A 22,174-nucleotide genomic window follows, 5' to 3' on the forward strand; every position below is an offset into this window, starting at 1 on the left:
ACATGCTCTGAGAAAGTTATCCATTAATGCAGCAGAAACAACCGTCCCCTGCCCTCTCCCGACCAAGCCTGCTTCCTTCCTCGTGCCCCCTGGATGTTTGGCTATGGCTAGACTTCATGTTTTGGTATCAGCAGGCACGTTTGGGCCCGGCGGTGCAGATAGGCCAGTCTGTCCCCAGTCTGTACCCAAGCCGCTCTGGTCCCAGCAAACAAAACCAGGAAGTGGAGGAATGTACCAGCGGCGGCTTTTACTGTAATTACAGCCGGTTTGGACTGGAATTGTACAGCAGCAAGTGAAAACACGAAAACAGTTGCTGTGTGACACAGTTTCATAATGTACAAACAATATCAGAACACTCATCATAATTTTTTTTTTTTTTTGTATTGTTTGCAGGAATGCGGGTTGATCCACATAGAGACTGAACACAAATTATTGGGAGGGGAGGAGAGGGTCTGTCTTCCCTTATTCTCCTTTATTATTTTTACTACTCCATACTTATATTTTAGCATTCCCTTATTATTATTATTCTCTTATTATGCCCAAATGAAACAGGTTTCTTACCAAAGTCAAGCTAGAGCAGAGCGAAAACATCTTTCCCATCAACAAAAGACTCTAAAGCTGTTCTTTTCTCGTCTTTCATTGAAATGAACTGACATATTCAGTTCTGATATAACTGATGCCACCATAGCAGCTAAGGTAACCCCTTGAGGAGCTGGTCGTCACATCTAAACAAGGCCTATAGCTGCCAGTAGTTCCTCCTCGAAGACTGACAGGAAGGATTATCTGCCTCGCAAGGCAACGGAATAACTTCTAAACCAACGGCAATGCCATCAGCCCCAGCTATATTTTGTCTTTCTGATCATCATCGTCTTCGCAACGCATTTGTGAGCAAGATGACGTTAGCATTTTGCTAAGAGCATCACTGTTCCTACAGCCTCACTGAGCCACCAGCTCGACTGTAGACATTTAGTCCTGGTTAGTTACTGATGGCACAATGACTTGTGCTGTCCTAAAATTATAATACCAGATTTGGGATATTTTTAAGTCAAGGGTACAGTCTGAGCAAAACATCAATAAATAATGCTGGGTAAGGGCTTGCCATATCAAAATTGCAAATTTCGTTTCATGATGCTTTTAGTGACTCTTGATGGTGGTTGTTTTTATTGGGGATTTGTTGATTTTGTTGGTCTATCCCTGTTATTTTTGCATGGAAAATACTTACTTACTTCAATACTTACTAATTTGTAAGTGTATAATTACTTAAACTTTATCTAATAATCAATTTATAAATCACTTATTAAGCAACTGTTTAGGATTATTAACAGCTGCAACTATATAATGGCCATCCGAATAGTATTATTCATAGTGGCATTTATAGATGAACTACACAGTATTTATTAACCATTTACAGAGCATTATAAACACCAGCAGCAACTTGACAAAAAGCCCTATAGATGTACCATTTTTTTTAATGATGGTTATTGCGAAATGTTGCCTTTGTATGCTGATTGTGTGGCTGTCTGATTGTGAATATTTCCTTTTTCCCTGGTGTCCCTTTTAGAGTCCCGAGTGAAGAATTGAAATGTGTCACAGCAAGCAATGAGACATAGGGTTACAATGTGTGTAGAAAACAACAAGCAGGAGCTCAGGGAGACTTTCACAAACAAACAAAATCACACTGATGTACCATCAGCCAGCACGTCAGGGGAGAATATAAATCCGAATAACAGCGTCAAATAAGGACTATGGCGAAACAGCGCGGCTCTTGTTATGACAATAGAGTGATTAAGGTTGCAATCTAAACCCCCATCCAGCCCGTATCAGTTCCCTGCGCAAACAGCAGACGTGCTCCTGTTTTTCCTTTGTTTCTTTTCCTCTCCCGGTTCTCTCCTGCACTTAAAGGAATTCAGGAGGAATGCAGAGAAAGCATCCTGTTTTCATTCCACACACTTAGTCAGCTATTCGCGCTCTGCAGCGCACGCCGGGGGGTCTGAGAGTTCGCACTGACGTCAGGGTTAAATAACTAGGAAGTTACCATGATCTAATGGAGACCCAGGTGTGTGCTATCGCCGCATGGCCTAGTTTTTTTTTTTTCGCAGTTAGCAAGGATACCCCCAAAACCCGCTCAAACACAAACCAATACCACTGCTCATTAAAACAAACCACTTTAACCCGTGCTTGACTTTGAGTGCCGCTAATGCCTCGCTTGTTGTCATTATCTGTCATTCCTTAAACAGTCGAACCTGCAACCCCGGACGTCCTGCAGATAATTGGAAGCCAAAAGTCCCCGACATCCTCTCCAATAAACACTTTCTGAGCTCACGTCCCTCTCGCAGGCCAGCCTGTCTAAAGTGAACATCAGCGTGTGGAGCACCGAGGAGACAGCCTCCCCCGCCCGCAACAGGTTCACTGTTGTAGTTAAACGTTAAACTGCAGCTTCGACCTGCCTTATTTTAATTTTTTTTCCCCCCGACAGTCACCCACAAGTGAAGGCTTAAGATGGTTCAAGTGTTTGATTGACAGCGACATACAAGACGCAGCCGTGGCCTTACATTACCTCAACCTCTTTATACATAGAGGGTTAAACCCATGGACAACCTATTAGGATGTCTCTGTGTAGAATCTGCATCACAAGTACTTAACTTAATTACAAAATGAAGGTACTTTAATAAAGTATTTTCTGCTTTTATATACTACCACTTCTCTACAATTTAGAGGGAAGTACTGTACTTTTACTCCACTGCATTTATTTGATGACTTAAGCTTCTAATTATTTTCCAGAATATATGCTGCATATTTTGGGAGCATGTTCTTAAATTAATTCATTTTATCAACAATTTGCTGAAAAAAACAAGCCCTGAAAAATTATGAATATTGGATAACATAATCAGCCAAGCAGATAATGTTTTAACTCATAGAGTCCAGTATATACAGTACATACATGTAAGTATAATTTTACATATATCTTAATTTAACTTTTACTTATACTTGTGATACCTAAGTACGTGTCATAAGGAAAAAAAAAATGATATGATACTTTTACTCAAGTGTGACTTTTGGGTACTTTTACAACACTGCTGAAGTTACACATTAACAGAAGTTTCAGCAGGATCCTTTTTATATTTTCAAGTTGAACATGTTGTGTGTTTCAGCAGGAATATGCATTCAGTAATTGCAAATGGATGGACTTACATTAATGTGCGCTTTTGCAGTCCTCTGACCACTCTCAGCCAATCACAACACTTGTCACACTCACCCATTCGCACCCACATTCATACACTGATGGCTGCCATGCCAGGTGCTATACTTACACATGCAGCCAGTGGAATCCGGAACTCGAACCAATGACCTTCCAATTAGTGGGTAACCTGCTGGACTTGTCACTTGTCGCTCAATAAATAATTCGTAAAATCTGTCACTCAATTACATAACATCAGTCCACAGAAGCTTTGTACCAGCTTGCAGTGTGAGGAGGAAGAGAAAAAACAAGACTGCACCCTCAGGTCTTGTTGACACACGGATAAATTGTTGCAGAGAACTTTGTTTGGTTTATTTGGTTCAGTTCCTGTTCACGCCGCCTTCTTACAAAGAACCACACGATGTCAACAGACAGTCATACACATGAATAGTAGCTCTTTGTTTGGAGAGTTTCTGCCTCTGTCATCCTGAATCGAATTCTGGTGGAAGACAGAGAATCGTGCAGGATTTAAAGGTGGGTAGTTTCACCTCAGGTCATACTGGATGAATCTGACTCGCTGGACTGTTTTAATTTGCTGCATATTAGCTGTAAGCTAGCAAGCAACAGATGTGTCTGCATGTCCAACTGCAGCCTCTGACTAAACTCAGAACGCACCAGGGGCTCCAGTTCTTTCACAAAAAACCTCCTGTATAAATTTGACAGCGTGTTGTATATAATTAAATACCTATTCACCTTATTCCTAGCCACCATAATACCTTTTGCAAACTATGGGTATGACTTCCGCCAAGTCCTGCCACTAAACTGGAACAGGTGTTTACCATGGTGACAGAATGACGAATGGTTAAGCTTATTCGTTCATGAAGATTTAGGTTAGCAACATTAGCAGGTCTATACTTACACTACTACTGTTGCTTAACCCATTTAGCTAAAGCCTTGAAAGTGGCGCATGTGGTGAGGGTGTGGTTGTTTGGTTCGCACTGCAGCGTGTTTTAACCAAACCAAACAGGTGCCATGTGAATCCAGAACAGCGTGAGGCTTTGTGGTTGTCATCTGAATACATCTTCACATCTGAAACATTTAATTAGACATAGACTCATTGGGACATATGAGCAATCGGATTTGCAATGGACTCTTTGAAAACCTAAGTTCCTTAATGTTTAATGTCTTATTAGATTAAAGAACAAGAAAAGGTTTGATATCATTCACACACTGAAAACCTGATGCTCTGTGTCAAGTCAATATTGAGTCTTTGTTAAGTGTCCAGTCCTCTAAAGACAATTGCTGTCTCACCTGACAGGGTTATGCACTTATTCCGAAGTGACTGAACTGCTAGCATGTTGTGTGACAGTATCTAGGTCTTTACTTCCAGCAGTAGTTTTTGAAAGGAAAAAGTTATCATGAACTTATTGTGTAGGCTAACGTTTTTTATCAAGTAATGATTTTTTTTTTTTATGTTAATGTCAACTGTCATATCAGCCATTTAAATAATATAAAAGTGTTTGTTGGACTGTGCAAAATGCAGGTGAAGGACCCAGTGAATGAGACAACAACCATACGCAGTGCTGTAGGTCAAATAATGAAATCAGCATACAGAATATGTTCTTTCATTTTTATTTTCTCATACACAGTTCAGTGTCAAAACAAATATAAATACAAATCTGAATAAGTTAGAGAATAAATAAATTGGTCTTTTTTTTCTTCTTCTTATTTTTTTTTTTTTTACAATAATTGCTCTCATTCAGCACTGAACAGTAAACTATCCATCATATACAGCATTGAGATATCTGGGGGAGATTATTTTCTAAGTTACAGTGAAGGTTTATGTTTCCATGTGTCCGAGTGCAGACCGCTGATGAATAGCTTCTGAAGTGCATAACACAAGCAGAGAGTCATGATTTCCCAGCGGCGTATAACAGGGGAATTAAGTTAACATTTGTCAGGGGACAAAAAAACAATAGTTGCATTTTTTTGGCAAGCTGCATGCCATTGAAACCTTCTGGCTTATCTTCAATCAAAACATTAAACAGGAGCTATGCAATAAACAGTGGACCCAACACAATAGACCCACTGTAGTTGTTATGCTAGCAGACAGTCTACTGTATATGTGTGCATGGGGGAGCTGACAATGGATCTTGTGTAAAGCTGATTGTTTGTTAGATAAATCCCAAAGCGACGACCTTCATTTCTCAATGAGGCAGTGAGAGCCAAGAGCGAACGAGCTGCCATTTTTTCAAGTAGTGCCTGATAATGAATAACGCTATTTGCTAATTTGCCCTAAACATTAGGCAGGACAGCAGATCCCAGCTCTGATACAGAGGAAATTCAACCACACCAAAGGTCAGAAATTACAGAAGAGTTGCAAGGACACTGGCAGTTACTCACTAAACACAGAGCTCATGTCACTCTGCAATATGTAATGATCGCTAAGATCTTGTCCTAGAGTTCTGGATTCATAACCGTCCATTCAGACGAGTCACAGGAGTGCAGTGTCCATAGAAACCAAAGAACGATTGACCGATGACTGATTTGTCTTTCTTGATGTGGTCACCCATCCAGTTTCCACGTGCTTAGCTTGAATTAATCCTTCTTTGACATGTGTGGACTGTTGTTAAGTTCATAAAAGTTCAGAGAGTTCTGAAAACGACTCTTCAAACATCTCCAGCCAACATTGCTCTTGCGCAGGGCTTCCGTCTGGCTTAGCTGCCAGTCCTCCGAATCTCTGCTTCGTTGATCAAATGCCTCATCGACTGCATCTTGTGCCTTGAATCTTTCTGCCTTCACAAACCCAGAGTTGGTCAGGCGTTACGTTTCAAAACCCTGGTGCTGGCACTGAAGACACCTGGAGGAGGTCCAAGGTGGTTGAACCAATTCTGGCCTTCGCTCAGTCCTCTACCTCCTTGTTCTGCTCCTGAACCTGTTGACTCCACCCGGGTTCTTGTTTGACGACAGAACCATTTTCGCGATCGCCACGTTGGACTTGACCGCAGACCTGCAGGAGAAGAAAAGGGAAACAGGTGAGAGGTGCTTCATACGTCTAAAAAGTGCGCATCAATCGAAGACAGCGAAATGTAGATTTAAAGGTCGACCGTCGAGGTCCTCATCATTTACCTGAAAGATGCCAGCAGTTTGTTGCCGTTTGTGTTTGCAGATTCCACCAATGGGCCTGCAGCATTCGTCCTTGGACTCTCTGAGCTGTGGACAGATAAAGGAAACAGCATTAGAACAAGCACATAACTCCGCCTCGGGGAATCAGAACTAGATAAACTGAGGCTTATTAAGCGAAAGTTCAGGGACGACTAAGTCATTTCCTTGGAATTCCAAACTGAAATATTTTTAGATGCCTTATGGGCAAGAATGCAGGGGGCGCACCTTACAAAACACCACCTAGGATAACATCTAGAGATGGTAACTAATCCATACTGGTAGTTTCCTGACGGCAATAACCCGAAGATGCTACAAACATTCCTTTGAGCAGATGATATCGGAACTTTTCCAAAAATAGCAGCAATGCTAATAAACCTTTGTGATTTCTTTTAAGGCCTCCGAGGACATGCGGGCCATCCTCTGCACTATGACGACTACCCCTATACTGCAGTTTCATTATCAGAGACTGAATCATTTTGCCTCCTCTCTGACTCGGCCTCCGCATCAACATACTGTTCCGGCTTGTCGTACATGACTGATACTGGAAGGAGACCCAGAATCTACTTCGATGCTATCTGGAGTCCAGCCAGGCGACATGATGGGAAGGTCTTGTTTTGAGGTTAAGTAGATGAAAGAAGGAAAGCGCGCTCACCTTTTATGGCAGAAGCCAGAGCAGGTTTTATCGGCTTTGTCGTGGCACTCGCAACGGTCGGCTGAGCGGCGGCGGCGAGACAGGGGACTTCCCAGGCCGTAAGGAAGGAGTTTACTGTAAAAGAAAAGCAAAACTTGTGTTGGTGAAAGCATGTGGGAAACAAGAGATCAGCTTAGTGGGCGTCCCTTTTTTTTTTTTTACACAATCCTCCGGTCTTTCTGAGTGTGTGTCTGAGTTACTCGGCAGCCTCACCTTGGCGTGTTGACCCAGATAATATCCAGGTGGCAGAAGTAGATGCATTCTTTATCATCCCAGCTGTTACAGGAGCAGCGTTTGGTCCTGACTCGGTGAGGATGTGGAGCCTGAGCTGGCAGCTCTGCCCGCTCTGATAAGGGGAGTCCACAACCTAGAACAACACAAAGGATACCGAGATTAAAAAAAAAAAAAAAAAAAACGCCAACTAATGCTTTGCAGTATGACTGTGCAGTCAGTGATTATCACATGTAAATATATAGAATACACTGTGCGAGCTAACACCCACCGCTGTGATTAAATATTAGTGATTGTGATTGAATGGAGGAACATATTTATTTTATTATAGGCAAGGTAGTTAATCCTAGTCAGACAATCCTGTGAGCTGTCGAAGAAGTGTTTACTTATCAGAGGAAAACATTCTCTAGAAAGCCGAACCCAGCTCTTGTATTGCACTTTCTGTTTTGTGTGCATCATACCCACAAATCAGTCAAGCAGCTAACATTACTGTACTAATTTGTGAAATTGCTTATTTTGGTATCCCTCAATCCCAACCAGCCATCCATCCTATCAGTGCTCATCCTTTCATAGAGTCGCCAAAGTATGGACCCCTTAAGGTTTAATCAGAGTGATGCCGTAAAGAATCTCTAATCCTTATTTATGATGCCATATATTTTTGTAAGGTAAAATGTAAAATGTAAGGTAATATGTAGGGTCCCTAATTGTTAGATATTTTGCATAGCGTGAGTACAACACTTCCAAAGTGAATGACACTTTGTGCAGGAATCTGGAATTTGAGTTGTATGGAAACCCGGAGGTGCGAGTTAAAAAAAAAAAAAAAAAAAACTTTAAGAAACTTTTATTAGAATGATTATCTTGGCAAAGCATTTTTTAAAATAATTTATTTATTTTATTTCATTTTACTTTTTATGAAATTATTAAGTTAAGTTTTAAACACAGGAGAGATACAAATTCAGATCAATCACCAGATTTATCTTTTCTTGAGCTTCTCCGGGCTCCCATATGTGTCCATTTTGCATCAAAATTTGGGCACCTCTGCTTCATATTTTTATTCTAAACCGGATAAACACACTGAATGTTCACTGCAACAAAAAACAACGTATTATAAAAAAGCAATTTACCCCCCCCCCCTTTTTTTTTTTTTACTGGATTTCACTCACAAACTTGTACAAACGCTGCCCCAACTATTTTAATAAAACCCTAAAATCCCAAGAAACCAAAGACAAGTGACTCACCCTCCTGCAGAGCCATGCAGATGATGAAAAAAGTCAGCGTCTTGCACATGAAAGAAGCCATGATCGTCTCGTTTCTGAAGTTCTGATGTGTAGAAGCAGCGGCAGTCAGTGTACACACTCCAGAGAGGTACAGATGAGTCTTTTCACTTGAGGTTGGAGAGCAGCAACAGGTGCTTTGGATTCAAGTCCCTGACAGGACATCTACTTATACCCAGCCAGTGGGTGATAACATGATGGCCCCTCCCACCTCTGTGTACAGTGTTGTTACACAACACACACACACTCCACCTGCCCTCCTCGCATTCCAGCGGTGACCTGAGCACACAGTGTCTGTGAGCGCCCTCAACAGGCCAAGACGGGAAGAGAGAACAATGTAAGGGATCGCATGACGCAGAGAGATTTTCTCCCTGGAGTGCAAACTTGGCTCAAAAACAGACAGATCGTCACTGCACGTAAAATCCTAAACTAAAAGAATGCCTTTGACTGACTGGGTCCGATACCCAACTGGAAATAGTTTGTGGCGTGTCATTTTCCCGAAGGTTGCAATGTAGGCAGATCAGGTGGACAAACCAAAACAAAGTTCCCAGACAGTCTACAGTGAGAATCTGAGCGCACTAACAACTGTGGTTGTGTGAAAAAAAAAAAAATGAAATGAAATGAAATGGAAATGAGGATTTAAATTGCTTTAATTGGGAGGAGTTTGTGTTCCAATCTGGTGGCATGTGAGACAAACTGTGAACAAATGAGGTAGAGCGGAGAACAGGGGCCCACCAGTATTTCAATTCCAAGCAGCATTTTGTGGCGAGATCTTTTTTTTTTTTTTCATAAGAAATAGAGAGGTGTGATAGAAGCAGTTTACCTTTTAGCAGTCCAAAACAACATCACCAATCCTCTATACCCACAAATAGAAAATCCACGAATGCCTTTCTGTTAAAGACGAAATTTGGGGAACGTTTAAAAGATGGTGATGATTTCGCGTGCCTGGTTTCAACAGGGAGCGAGGTGCACAGTCTGACTGCAAACACCCAAACACCTTTACCTACAAGTCAGTTATTCAAACAACCGATATTAACAGCCAGGCGCCTACAGGGTCAGTTAATCTTTTTAAATGAAGTTGGTGTCAAACCCATTCGAGCTTTAACACTGATGAGTAAAATGTAAAAACGGCTCATAGATGTGCATTAGTTCCGAGGCGAAACAACGTGTCAAAGGTGTCGATATGAACACTGAATACATAATTCACCATCTCCTGACTAATGACACTTTACAGCAGATGCAATCATTCATCACATGACTGAACAAACACACAAACAAATGTGTGAAGAAAAAAAAAAGAAGAACTATTTATAGACGCCAAATCAGAGATTAATACTGCTTCAATGCGGATGTTTTGAACTGAGCTGCTTGTTTCTTGAGTTCTCCTTGAGCTCCCAGCTGCACCTCATGGCCTTCGTCGGCCATCGGTGTTTGCTCAGTCGTCCAAATAATACCTGTGATAACACACAGTATGTTGATAAAGAAAATATGAAGACATGTTTTATGTAATAACAGCAATCAATAATTCAGTCGTCTTGAAAATCTCCTCATCTGCTCGCAAAAGCATCACACAATATCTATGATTTATTCTCATAGATTATACATCTGTATTCAAGAGTTTTAATAACAAGAGCACTTTAATTAGGCAGTGAGAATGGAGTGGCAGCGCATGACTGTCGTTGAGACAGCGGGTCATGTGAGGCCACGACAAGCCTTGTGTCTTCACTTCTTTTGTTGTTGTTGGGTTTTTTTTGGGGTTTTTTTTTTTTCCAAAAGCGTCAGGCACGCAGGATGAGGCCCGGAGGCGGCACGTCGACGCGATGAGCAGCGGCAGTGAAATCAGACGGAGGGTGTGCATGTGCCACGCGGGCTGATAATGACGATAATGATGAAGTCAAGGAGAGCTGTCAGCACCCCCCCTGCAGGAAAGTGAGGTCATGGCAAGGATCGTCCCACACGCTGCCAAACAAACATCCGAGATTCTTAACATGCTTTGACCTTTGTAAATAGATACGCGGCCGCCTGCCACATCAGCTTTTCCGCAAGCCCCACACATGCCATCATGCATGTACATGGGAAACACACACACACACACACACACAGACACGCTTGGCTGTGGGTTTACACTGCCTATCTCTTTCCAGCGACAACAACAAACGTCGTGGTTTGACCAGAGCCTGGCCGCCCCCACAGTATGAACAGCTAGAGTGTGTCATGCAAACACATGCTGGTATTCTCTAGAAAGGCTGTATGTGTGTGTGTGTGTGTGTGTGTGTGTGTGTTACATACAGAAAAAAGTCAGTTCATTAAGATAACTCTTTGCGAGTAAAGGAGTTTATGTTAATTGCATGTGAGCGCTCGGTTACATAACGAATGCATTTGTCCAACACACTCCACTGCCATAAATGGTTGTGATCCAATCAAAGTGGCAGCCAGAACAAAAAAACAAAGAAAAAAAAAAAAAACAGGAAGGAGTACCATTGTTAAGGTCATTGAAGAGCTTTGAGCATGGAAAACCAGAGACACCGACAGCAGCCGGAAAAAACACTGCGTATCTGTGAACGTATGCATGTGTGTGGTCATAGTTTATGGGGGTTAACGGGCCGGGGGGGACAAAAAGGATGTCACACTGAAGAGAGACTGGCATCTGACCAAGTATTTATTACAGTGAAGCTCATCTAGAGCAAATATTTGTGCACTGGCGCAGACTGGAGGAATGGGCTCAATTCTGAAAGAGCCCCCTCCCCTTCATTTCCCCTTCCCCTTGTCTCTTTCCCCCTGCTGCTCTCTCCAGACAAGGCAGCACAGGAACACAGTGACCATGCCGTCGCAGAGGGAAAAAAAGCGGCCTTATCTATTTCCCACTTCCGGCTGCTGCTGCTGCTGCTGAGGGCGACGGAGGAATGTGAAGCAGAACGATGACAAACAAACAGCGGAGCCACGATTGCAAAATCCTTCGAAAATTCCTCCAGGATGAGGTTAAACGTACGGGCTGTGACACAAGAACGCACAAACGGGTTCTAGCGTTTAGTGAAAAAAAAAAAAGCTCTACAGATGTGTTCTGAGGACATTGTGCAACGGAAAACGGAGACGTTATGACACACGTGAAAGTGACAACTGTCGGCAAACGAGTTCTCCATTTTTCTTCCACTTCCACTGGTTCCTTCATCTCAAAGTCCAGACATTATTTCAATGTGTGCCTTCAGCACTGTCTGTGGTTATAAAGGGTCAAAGGAAGGCAAGGCCATTCTGGAGAAAGTTGAGTCACATTTCCAGGTTGTCAGAAACTCATGCTCTGGGTCGACAATCAGCCCTGAGAATGAGACTTAACAATCAGCATTAAAGTTGTCAGTAAATAACACAGCATCTGCGTGTCCCAAAACAGGTGGTTGGGACATTACAGGTCGTATTTGTAAGGAAAGTTGATTTTTGTCAAAAAAAACTGACACTTCGGGCCAAACCAAAGGTGTGAATGCAGCGTAAGGAGGGGAAGCGTTTAGCAAGCGGCCGACTGAACTTCAACACTTTCTACATGACATCAGCAGAACTCCTTCACTCACCTGGGCTCTGTTTAATCATTGCCAATGTGAGGAATGTGACTGCACTTCAGAGAACAGAGCGTCATCCTCCTTCATCCTTTTGAGGAGAAAAAAAATGTGTAGAAAACAGGAAGCAAAACCTGGCAACAGCTGATGGGAGTTTAAGTTAAGAGATCAGCACGGATGAGTGACTCACACACACACACACACAGTCACTACCCTGATACAAGGGCGAGCCACCCCCCCCCCAAGCTCTAAGTCATGTGTCACGTCTCTTCATCGGTATAATGACTAAGTTACATGTTATGTGAAGGTTCTTTTTTTTTTTTTTTTTTTTTTTTCCCTGTGGATCTAACGCTAGAAGTGAAATTAGCTGAAATTACAGCATGATGTCATCTTTTGTCCACAGGAGTCAGTTGTGTCCCACAAGTTTATTTGTCTTTTTTTTTTTTCAGTTTAGATTATTTCGAACACTTAAGTAAAAAAAAAAAAAAAAAAAAAAAGAGAAAAACATTCTCGGACAGAATGAAAAACAAAAACATGATTCCTCTATTTCCCTTCATCATCCCAATTATGGGACATACAATGACATGTAATGGCTATGATTAAAAAGACCACAAAAAACAATAACAACAAAGCGTTAATACAATGATTTCATTTATAATAATAGCAATCATATTAACCATCATTGCTGTCATCATCATCACCACCACCGTCCTAATACCCAAAATAATGGTGATGCTGAGAGTTTTATTTGCAGATTGAAGACATACGGTCAGAAGCTGAGGAAAAAAGTAAATCTTGAGTTTAGATTATTTTATTACACAGAATGTGCAGCATGTTACCCGTCTTTGACCCCCTGATGCAGGACATCTTTTGAAATTGAACTATTCAGTGTGGCTCCAGCTGGCTTTAACAAAAGGAAGACATTAAGAGAAAAGCTTAACAGTGAGGGCATCTTCCACAAAACAACATATCTATAAGACATTCGAGATCAAAAATGGGTTTATAGAAATAGAAATGTCATGTTTTTATCAGAAGGACATTTTGAGTCGGTAGTCAAATAAACATCATTATTATACATTATACTATTTCAAATGAAATTGGACCAAATATTCCCATGAATGAATTCCCATGACTCATTGCTATGGAAGCAGGCATGGCCTCCCAAGAATGTCGGACTCGAATCATGCTCAAACAGCAACCGGGGACTAAATATAATCATAGCAGATGAACTGGAACTGAAAACATTTCAGGAGAGCAAAAGTGAATCATTTGTAATCAAATAGAAACTTGATGACCTTAACGTCACAGCCCGGAGAGGAAATGAAGGGACAATCCAAAGCAGTTCTTCCTCTTTCCTGTGCTTTCCACTCCAACGTATTTGTCATCAGAGCGTATCACTGAACTACATATTTCATTATCAGAGATATTATAGTAAGAGACAGACCACTTGAGGCATTTTGAATAGAAAAGTTTTTACAGCAGCGGAGCCGGGAAAGATACCATCCAATCTCAGTGCTGCACCGATGCAAGTGAGACTAACAGCAACTGATTTGTTGCAGCTGGAGTTTGGAAGAGAACGGTATCACGCTGATACACCAGGATAACCATTAAGCCCCATTTTGTGAGTTTGAATGTGGTGTTGTGAAACCACAGTGAGCAGTAGCAGTATAACCTGTGGGGAAATCATTTTAAGGCTTACTTCGGGGCGACGTCACCAAGCCTTTAAGCCCTTTTTATCAGATTAGACCTGCAGTTTTTTTTATGTCCCGTGACCACTAAAAGTGAAGTCCTGGCTCTCGACTCATTCATTTAGATAGCAGCACGGTCTTGATAGCCTTAACTACCCAGGTTTTGCTGACGTATGGAACAGGGTGTTGTGGCTCTGGCAACAACTGTCGGACAAGTATTTTTATATATATATATATATATATATATATATATATATATATATATATATATATATATATATATATATATATATATATATATATATATATATATATATATATATATATATATATAATTTTAATACTTCTGGAGATTGAATTTATTTTTGAGGACATATAGAATAAAGTATGGACATTTCATACAAACTTATTTTGGCTTATATTCTCAAACTCAGATTATATTGTGGCCACTGCCACAGGCCACTTCAGTGTTCAAGCACTACAAAAAAGCACAATATTTCTGGCAATGTTGTTTTTATTTTATTTATTAGCAGCAGTTTGCGTATATCGTTATAGGATTAGTGTTAAACAGTTCTTCCTCTTCCTACTCTTAAAATATATTTTTTCAAACTTTGCACCGATCTAACAAATGAAATACATTTGTACTTTATTCCTTGTCAAACTGCTGGCAGCACTTCTGCTCATATTTTCCTTACACCTAACAAATAACAGACTTGCAAACAGAATATATCTGTATGCACAGTAGTTTTTAACATTGCAGTCTTTTTCCTTATCAGTAATTGACTTGAACTCGACTTGTCGCTGTAGTCTTTGCTCCTGGTGTTACACGGTGGTTGGGCTTACATGGATTACACTACTTGCCCACCACCCCCACCACCATTTTGCCTTTTAAAAAAACAATAGTCTGACAACAGCATGTGCCAGCAAGCAGAGAGCTGGAGCTGGGGAGAGTTGACCTACTGACAAGACCAGGGCGGAGGATCTGTTAAAGAAAAAAACGAGAAGCAAGAGCATCTGTTTGGCCTCATGTTGGATTTGAACTCAGTCATGACCTGATAAGGTTAATGGAGGGGAAGGAGCTGTTACCTCACTGAGAGGTTGGAGGTGTGCAGCCTGTCGCCTGAAGCTCCTCATCTAACTGCTCCTTTTTGTCCATTAGTCCCACCGGCTGAATGAAACTCCTCCCTGACATATTTCAAATTCACCCAATTGTTTACAGAAATGATGAAAATTTAGTTTCTGTTTTGCTCTGTAGACGCATTTTTTGATGGACAACAGAACACATTGCATTTCCTGTGCATAGTCTACGTCAAAATAAAAGTCAAAATCGAGTTTTTTAAACAATAGTATTGTGTTTTTTTTTTTTATTTTAATGGTATATGAAGATGTAGTTAAAACCTGTGTGAAATGATTGAATTAAAAATTATATTAGCAGTTTGAGACCCCCGCTTTAGATAGAGGGGGTCAGCTAAATGGATGTATTGTAATGAAAAAAAGCCATTTAAATAAACTGAACAGAGGAATGTAATTGTGAGACACTGTGATGTTGGTAATTAGAGTATTCTGATGTGTGTGTGTGTGTGTGTGTGTGTGTGGGCTACCCCAGTCCAACAAGTACTGGCAAGTACCTGACATGGAAGTCAGGGACATCTGTTGTGTTATCCTGAGATGATTCTGCTGATCCAGCAAACCCTGTTCGGTTTCCAGTGCAAGATATCAAGAGACAGAAATCCCCCCTTCTCACTAACATTTGTGGAAGAGTGGAAGCGGAAGAAATCCCCCTGAAACGTTTCTTCCAGCGAACCTTATCAAATCACTCCTCTTTCGGAAACAGGTCATGCCATCCAGTTAATAATTATCTGTAATCGCATTATCACGGTGTAGATAACACACCATTTCAAAGGGATCTCTGTTTCTTGTTGTTTCTGTTGCTGTGGAGCCCTTTCATCAAACACATTTGGTCACTTCCACCACCTTCCTCAAAGGAGGAGGAGTGACTCTTAAAATGAACCACAAACATGTTTTCTTTCTCCACACCTCTGTTGACCTTGGTTTCTCTATCACAGTGGAATTTGAATATAAAACTGCGACAATACGCAATCAAATCCCCCTCTTCTTCTTCCTTTCTGCCTGATAATCCCTGCTGTGTGTGTGTGTGTGTGTGTGTGTGTGATCTGCTGGATGATTTATTACAGCAGAGGGGTTTCAGTAAATGGGCCAGTACCTTCAGTGTGTGTGATGTCATCCCTTCTCAGCACACAGATGGGTTTTAAAAGCAGCTTTCTCCTGCCACCCAGTGGAGACACGTGACACCGGCAGGTCCGGGGAAACAAAGGCGAACTGCCTTCGCGAAGGGAGAAAAGGAAGAAAAACCACTGCGATGAAAGAAAAATGAAATAAACTAAATGAATCGAATAAACTAAACTAACGCAGATCTTTTCAGGAAGAGGAGGTTGTTTCTTTTTTTTTTTGTTATATTGAGAGGGATGAAATTTCAGCATCAAGCACAATCTTACCGTGACCACAGGGTGGAGCCACAGTCATCAGGATAGTACCTGCCTCCTACTGAATTGAAATTGTGGAGAAAAACAACAGAGGAGTGAAAGAAAACACTGCACAATAAGAACAAACAGACACACAGTTAATAGTCTAACACTCTCGTCAGAGTAGAGCTGACATTATTTGCGAGGAAACGCCAAAAAAACCCCAAAAAAACAACAACACAGGTTCCCTTTTTGAGAGTTAGATCAACCAAATCCTGAACAAAATCATATCAAACATGCTGGCAGTTTTGGTTTTTAACAGATAGAAGATAACTCCTCTGTCTCCCCCACATACAGCAGCCAGCTGACTGTGCTGACTCTAGATTTATTTATTCATCTCTGGGGTTTTTTTTGTGTGTGTACAGAAGAGACAGAGCTGAGGAAAAAACATCCAGTCATATTCAACTGTTTCTTCAGATGCATATGAAATGGTTGATCGCCTTTTGGAAATTCACTTATGGCAGCAGTAAAATGTAATGACTGGGACTCTAAAATATAAAAGAAAGTAACAGATGTGACACGATACAGTCACTAAATACTAAAGCAGTGTGTTAGAAGTGAGTGTTTTATAATGGAGCGCTGTTTGCACAGTAAACACTGGCTGTGTCTCCAATTAAACGGATTTCCACGCAGAATAAACGCTCCAGTGTTATGTAAGGATGCGCCTCGAAGCGCTTCTGTTCTCGTCACTTCAGTTGTGAACGCAGTACAATGTCCAGGCTGGAGGAGAACATACTTCACATAATAAGTGCTGGAAAGCATCTACGTATCGATGTAGATGTAAAAGAGGAACGTAGCCTACAATTAAGTTACTCAAAAATGGTAGTAACTTCCTTTTGGATTTTGCCCTGAGGGCTTGATACACTCTGGTGCTGTTATATTTTTACCTTATGATTGCTGTAAGCCCCACAGCAAGGGAAGTGGGTGTTCGTGCTGTGAAATTGTGAGCCGAGTGTGTGTAGGTGCAGTGCCATCCATAGTACCGAAACAAAGCAGGGAGGAGATCCATCCATAGAGAGACAGACAGACCAAGAGACATCCCTCTGGTTTCTTTTTAGCATGCCTGCTTTTCAACAGACCTGTGGGTATGGTAGTAATCCACAGACAGCAAGGACATGATAGAGGGGACGCTGGTTATTGGGAATAAACTGATCAATAAATGTAAATAAATGTTGTTTGTGATGACGGTTTTGTTTGAGCCTTCCCTATCCTTACCCCCACCTGCCGCCTACGACCATAGTTGAGTGAGTAAAACAATAAAAAGTGTAATTTAGTGACTACAAAGCGAACACTGTACATTCCTGATTATATTCTTTAGCATTACGAAGAGTTTCACACCAGTTTGCGTAACGAAAAAACTCAGATTTCCCTGTTAAAGAAGACCAAAGCAGGACTCAAAAACCACCCAACGTCACGCGGGTTTTAATATAAATCTGTAAAAATGAGAAGTTTAATGGCGAACATGAAAATGACAGAGTGATTGTATCATTTATAAAAGCAACAACACAAAAATACATGTATCTGTTTATGAAAAAAACGGTACCGTAGCTACCATGTACGTGAAAACAGGTTTCCTCTGGATATCAAATTATTAGTCAGTGCACTCCGAATGTCTTCATCTGAAACTTCTTCTCCCGAAAAGACATTAGAAAAAGGAGGTGATCGTAACCCTGCTTCTTTGAACACAAACAAAAGACGACAACAGGAACAACAACGACGAAAAAAACAAAAAAAAAAAAAAAAAAAACCTGACAAATCATAGTAATCACAGCCTCTTAAGAATGACATTTCAAACCACAATCTTGACATAAAATTGCACTTCAAAATACTGGTCGGGTGAATAAATATTTGTAGTACCTTTCTATATCCATTTTGGTAATACAGTACATTAACACAGCAATATTATATTAGAGCTGTCAAAAGGGGTTAATAGGGGAACTGATTAAAACTTTGTCTATTTTCATTCCAGCTGCTTTTGCATATAGTACAGAATTTGCATAATAGCACGTAAATAAATTAACACCGATGACATCAAACAAGAGGGTAAAAAAAGATTTACAAAACATACTGCATATCTAACATAGTGTCTATATATATTATTCATATAATTACATAATAGCGTCATTCAGAAGCGGTGCTGAAGTGCTCTTGCCTTTTAAAACTCCAAACCGGGGCCGTGTTTTTACAGCAGCCTCGGGTTTTTAGACTTTCAGTCTCTTGCACTGTCCCGTCAGACTCTCCCTCCGATCAGAGCTATGTCTGGGAGGAAGGAGCCTTTTTTTGGCCTTGGGTGCCCTCGGGGCGAACACACCTCTCCGTGACATGTGCGTCTGTGTTCACCTCCGGACACCTCGTCTCTGTCCTGGGACTTGACGGCCGCTGGATGCCGAAGCATCCTCGGCTCTTTCTGTGTAATAGAGCGTCTGCTCGGCTGCTCCTGGACGTTCCCCCCAACGCCCCAGGGTGTGGCGGGCTGGCTGGGCTGGCTGGGCTGCTGGGCGACATCTCTTTGAGAGTATCCTGGCGCTGCAGCAGAGAAGCCCTCCCCTTTGGAGCTTCACCTAGTCTCCAGGAGGTCCCTGCGGGGTTAGCCGTGGCTGCCACGGGGCTGCTCACCAGGCTGTACAGCGGGAGGAAGGACCTGGGCTGAATCATGTGAATCCCCCCGATGGGAATCAGGAGGCTCGGGGCCCTGCTCGGCTGCTGGGAGTGCAGAGGAAGGTGACTCAGGAGGTTGTGGGCTCCCCGGGGCCTCGCGGGATGCAAAGTGATGTGGGTCGGACCAACCTCGTCCACAGACTGGGAACAAAACAAGAAGAAATGAAACTTGAATGGCTCCGCCAGGAAACTAGGTCACTACACCGGTAAAATGATGAGAATACAGGAAAGACAGAATGCCAATGAGGCAGATTTAAATGCGATGCGCTGTGGCAGCCATAACCGTAACTATTGATGCTGTCAATCAGGAGCAATAGCTCACCGATTTCTTAGCTCTAGGGAAAGTGAGGTACTGTGAGGTAGTGACCAGCCAAAAGATACTTAACCTCTGGAGGTCAGAATGACTCGTTCTTCAGCAATTAACACAACTGATAAAACTGATCTGACCTGACCTCTGACCTGTAGTATTATTTAACCATCTATATTGTTTTGGTGTAAGTTGCCAGGTTATGGAGATAGCGGCATATTGGAAGCAGTTTCATGTAGCAAAAATTTTCCTTTCAATAAACTACACCTGCCAACCGTGTCACTGAGCAGGACAAAGCAGGCGTCTGCTCATGGCCGAGAGGCTCGTGCCCATGATGGGGCGGGATGTTAACACTTATGATGTCCCTCCTTGGTTGTAAGATTAGCTTACTTAGCTAACAAACCCTTTCTTGTGTGAGAAGATGGGGGCCATGATTTTCTGTAGGGAGACATTGCTGTTGAGTGTATCTCTTTTGCTGCTTTGAGCACCACAAGCCGAGCGCCCTCTAGTTCCATGATAGCTTATATCATCATAAGAGAAGGCGGACATCTTTAGGACTGATATCTCCAAGACCTGGCGACAAAAACAAAAGATGGATAAACAGCACCGCAGGTAAGACAATATGGATTTGGGGATTTTGGGGTGAACTGTCCCTTTGACCTCTCACACTGCTGTGGTGGCAAGCCCTGTGCCTTTGAATGAGAGAGTCGCAACAATATCATAGACGCATGTGACGGGGCAGCCGATAGTCCCAAACGCTGAATAGTTTCAGCACTGAACTCTGTTCATTTTCTGTGTTTGATGATAAAATCTCTGCATTTTTTAACACATTAACTGATCTGTCATCAATCTACGCCATTATGGTCATTTAAATAGCCAGCTCTAATGACGGCCTGTCGTAAGATGAAAGCTAATTAGATAATAATCACAATTAGCTAGTTAGCTACCGACTACAACATCTAATAAACTAACTTTGCCATAATCAGATCACAGTTGGACTATATTAACATGCAAAGTTTATCTTCGTTTATTAGATTTAAGCTCAGAGTTTATCAAACAGACCCCAGATCTGTGTTTTTTTTTCCTTGAATTAGAAGCACTGATGTTTCAATATGGACACTGATGGCAAAGGTGGAGCAGCTGGTGAATCATCTGTCATTGTGATCTTTTTATCCATAATATTAAAACATCTGTTTGATTATATTTTAATCTGATGTGTGCGGTTCTTTCCCTTCCGATCGGAAATTTAACAGAACAGATATCAGTGGGATTTGGATGTTTTGTTTGTGTTATTCACTGTACAAGTTTTTGGACAAAATATTTCTGACACAAACACTGACTAGATGGCTCTTTTCTGTGAGTTCTGTAAAGGAATAACACATTCAAATTAAAAAAGAAAAAAAAACACCAATCCTACAAAAAAGGGCCAGTCCTCAGCTAAATTAGAGCTACATCTTTCATAGTAGTCATACGCTTAAAATATCAAATCTGTCTCCATGTTTTCAGTCAACAGCGCTGTCGGGAACTCTGGAGGGCTACACGAACCACGTGACTGCGTGGTGGCGAGATCAGAGAGTGTTGCAAATATCAAATTCACCAGCACTTGGTAAACCCCATGACATCACTGTCGGTTGTGGGTTACCAGTTCAACAAAGCCCACTTTCGACAATGGCGGATTCGATGGTAAAATACAGGTAAGTGCTGTTTTTTAAGGCTGCTGTTGAATTCCTCTTTAAAGACATCATTGTTTGGCATCCTGACTCAGAGTGAGGGGAATGAGACCGCAGGCAGGAAACAACAAACAGCTCTCCTGTTGAGGTACTCAGGTTGAATCCAAATGTCTGGACTTCCCCAACATTTGCAGACTCACTGAATTAACAAGCTCTTTCCTGGGAGGTGCCGAGGGCTGTTCAAATCCAGTTTGCTGAATGCACGCTTTACCGGACTTTGCTCCGACGGTTAAACATACTTCATAGTAATACAGAGGCGACAATGTAAAAGTAAAGGAAAACGATTAAAGCAGGAAAATCAGATTACGCATGTAAGTTAAACAGTGTACGTACAGTTCACAGGCTGTGGTCCAAATGTATCATGTGTAACATTTTTATGTTTTTCAGTTTTGATGTAGTAACTGGAATGTTTAATAATTACCTGATAAGTAACAATATGAATTTACATATTAAAATCAGTCAGTCAGAAAAGTTTGACTCAAAAACAGGGGGATGCACCTCAGATGCTGAAACCTCAGTTGAGGATTTGAAAATGGGTGTATAGGTATATCTTGCTAGAATTTATATCCATTGAAACAGTTGAGTAAGTATTTGAATGTTTTAATCAGTCATTTGAACCCATTAGCAGCCTCACATCGCAGACTTGTTATGATGATGATGAAAACGTCACTCGCGTGTGCAGGTCTGGAAGTTGGACATTTGGATTTGTGTGGCAAATTCACTTCCTGGTTTTCTTTTTTGCTAAAACTAAAACTTGTGTGGCACGCTAATGCCAATGACATGCACTAGTCAGACGACACACAGTAGCAAGACAGTTTGCTACAGGGCTCGCCATCGTCCTAGAACCACCCTGAATAACAATTTCAACTCTCCGAGTGAGGGTTGGGGTTGGCCCCCAAACCGTCCCAAAATCACAATGTAGTTTCTCTACTTCAAAACATCTGTCTTTCTCATCTGTAGTGGTGACTTCCAAACTATACTAACAGAGGTATGCCTGTCATTTGTTACATTAAACAGCAGATCACTGTGTAAACCTAGACATGTTCCTTTGAAAAGAAACTCCAAGTCCTGCTGTGAATTTAGCTGTTAGCTCTATTAGCTCCCTAGCTTTTAGCTCCCTTAGCCAAAATCATATAGGGTGCGTCCCCCGGTGACAGTGAGTCT

The 22,174-nt window shown here is 41.6% G+C and overlaps 2 protein-coding genes across 6 annotated transcripts in view; both read right to left on the reverse strand.

Moving 5' to 3' along the window:
* Nucleotides 1-4,802: 4,802 nt before the first annotated feature.
* Nucleotides 4,803-8,668, reverse strand: edn2 (endothelin 2). Its single transcript, XM_037090542.1, has 5 exons — nt 8,504-8,668; nt 7,248-7,401; nt 6,996-7,109; nt 6,308-6,391; nt 4,803-6,188 (listed from the first exon to the last, which is right to left on the reverse strand). Exons 1-5 carry the CDS (start codon nt 8,562-8,564, stop codon nt 6,089-6,091), a joined length of 513 nt encoding a protein of 170 aa, XP_036946437.1. The 5' UTR covers nt 8,565-8,668; the 3' UTR covers nt 4,803-6,088.
* Nucleotides 8,669-17,735: 9,067 nt separating this feature from the next.
* The window catches only part of hivep3a (HIVEP zinc finger 3a), a 44,182-nt gene continuing 39,743 nt past the window's right edge, over nt 17,736-22,174 (reverse strand). For all 5 annotated transcript variants that reach the window (XM_037093813.1, XM_037093807.1, XM_037093811.1 and 2 more), the window contains one exon: nt 17,736-19,114. In XM_037093813.1, the coding sequence (XP_036949708.1) occupies nt 18,569-19,114 (546 nt within the window). In that variant the 3' untranslated portion in view covers nt 17,736-18,568. The remainder of the gene's footprint in view (nt 19,115-22,174) is intronic.

This window comes from Acanthopagrus latus, chromosome 3 (assembly GCF_904848185.1).
Source record: "Acanthopagrus latus isolate v.2019 chromosome 3, fAcaLat1.1, whole genome shotgun sequence".
NCBI lineage: Eukaryota > Metazoa > Chordata > Actinopteri > Spariformes > Sparidae > Acanthopagrus > Acanthopagrus latus.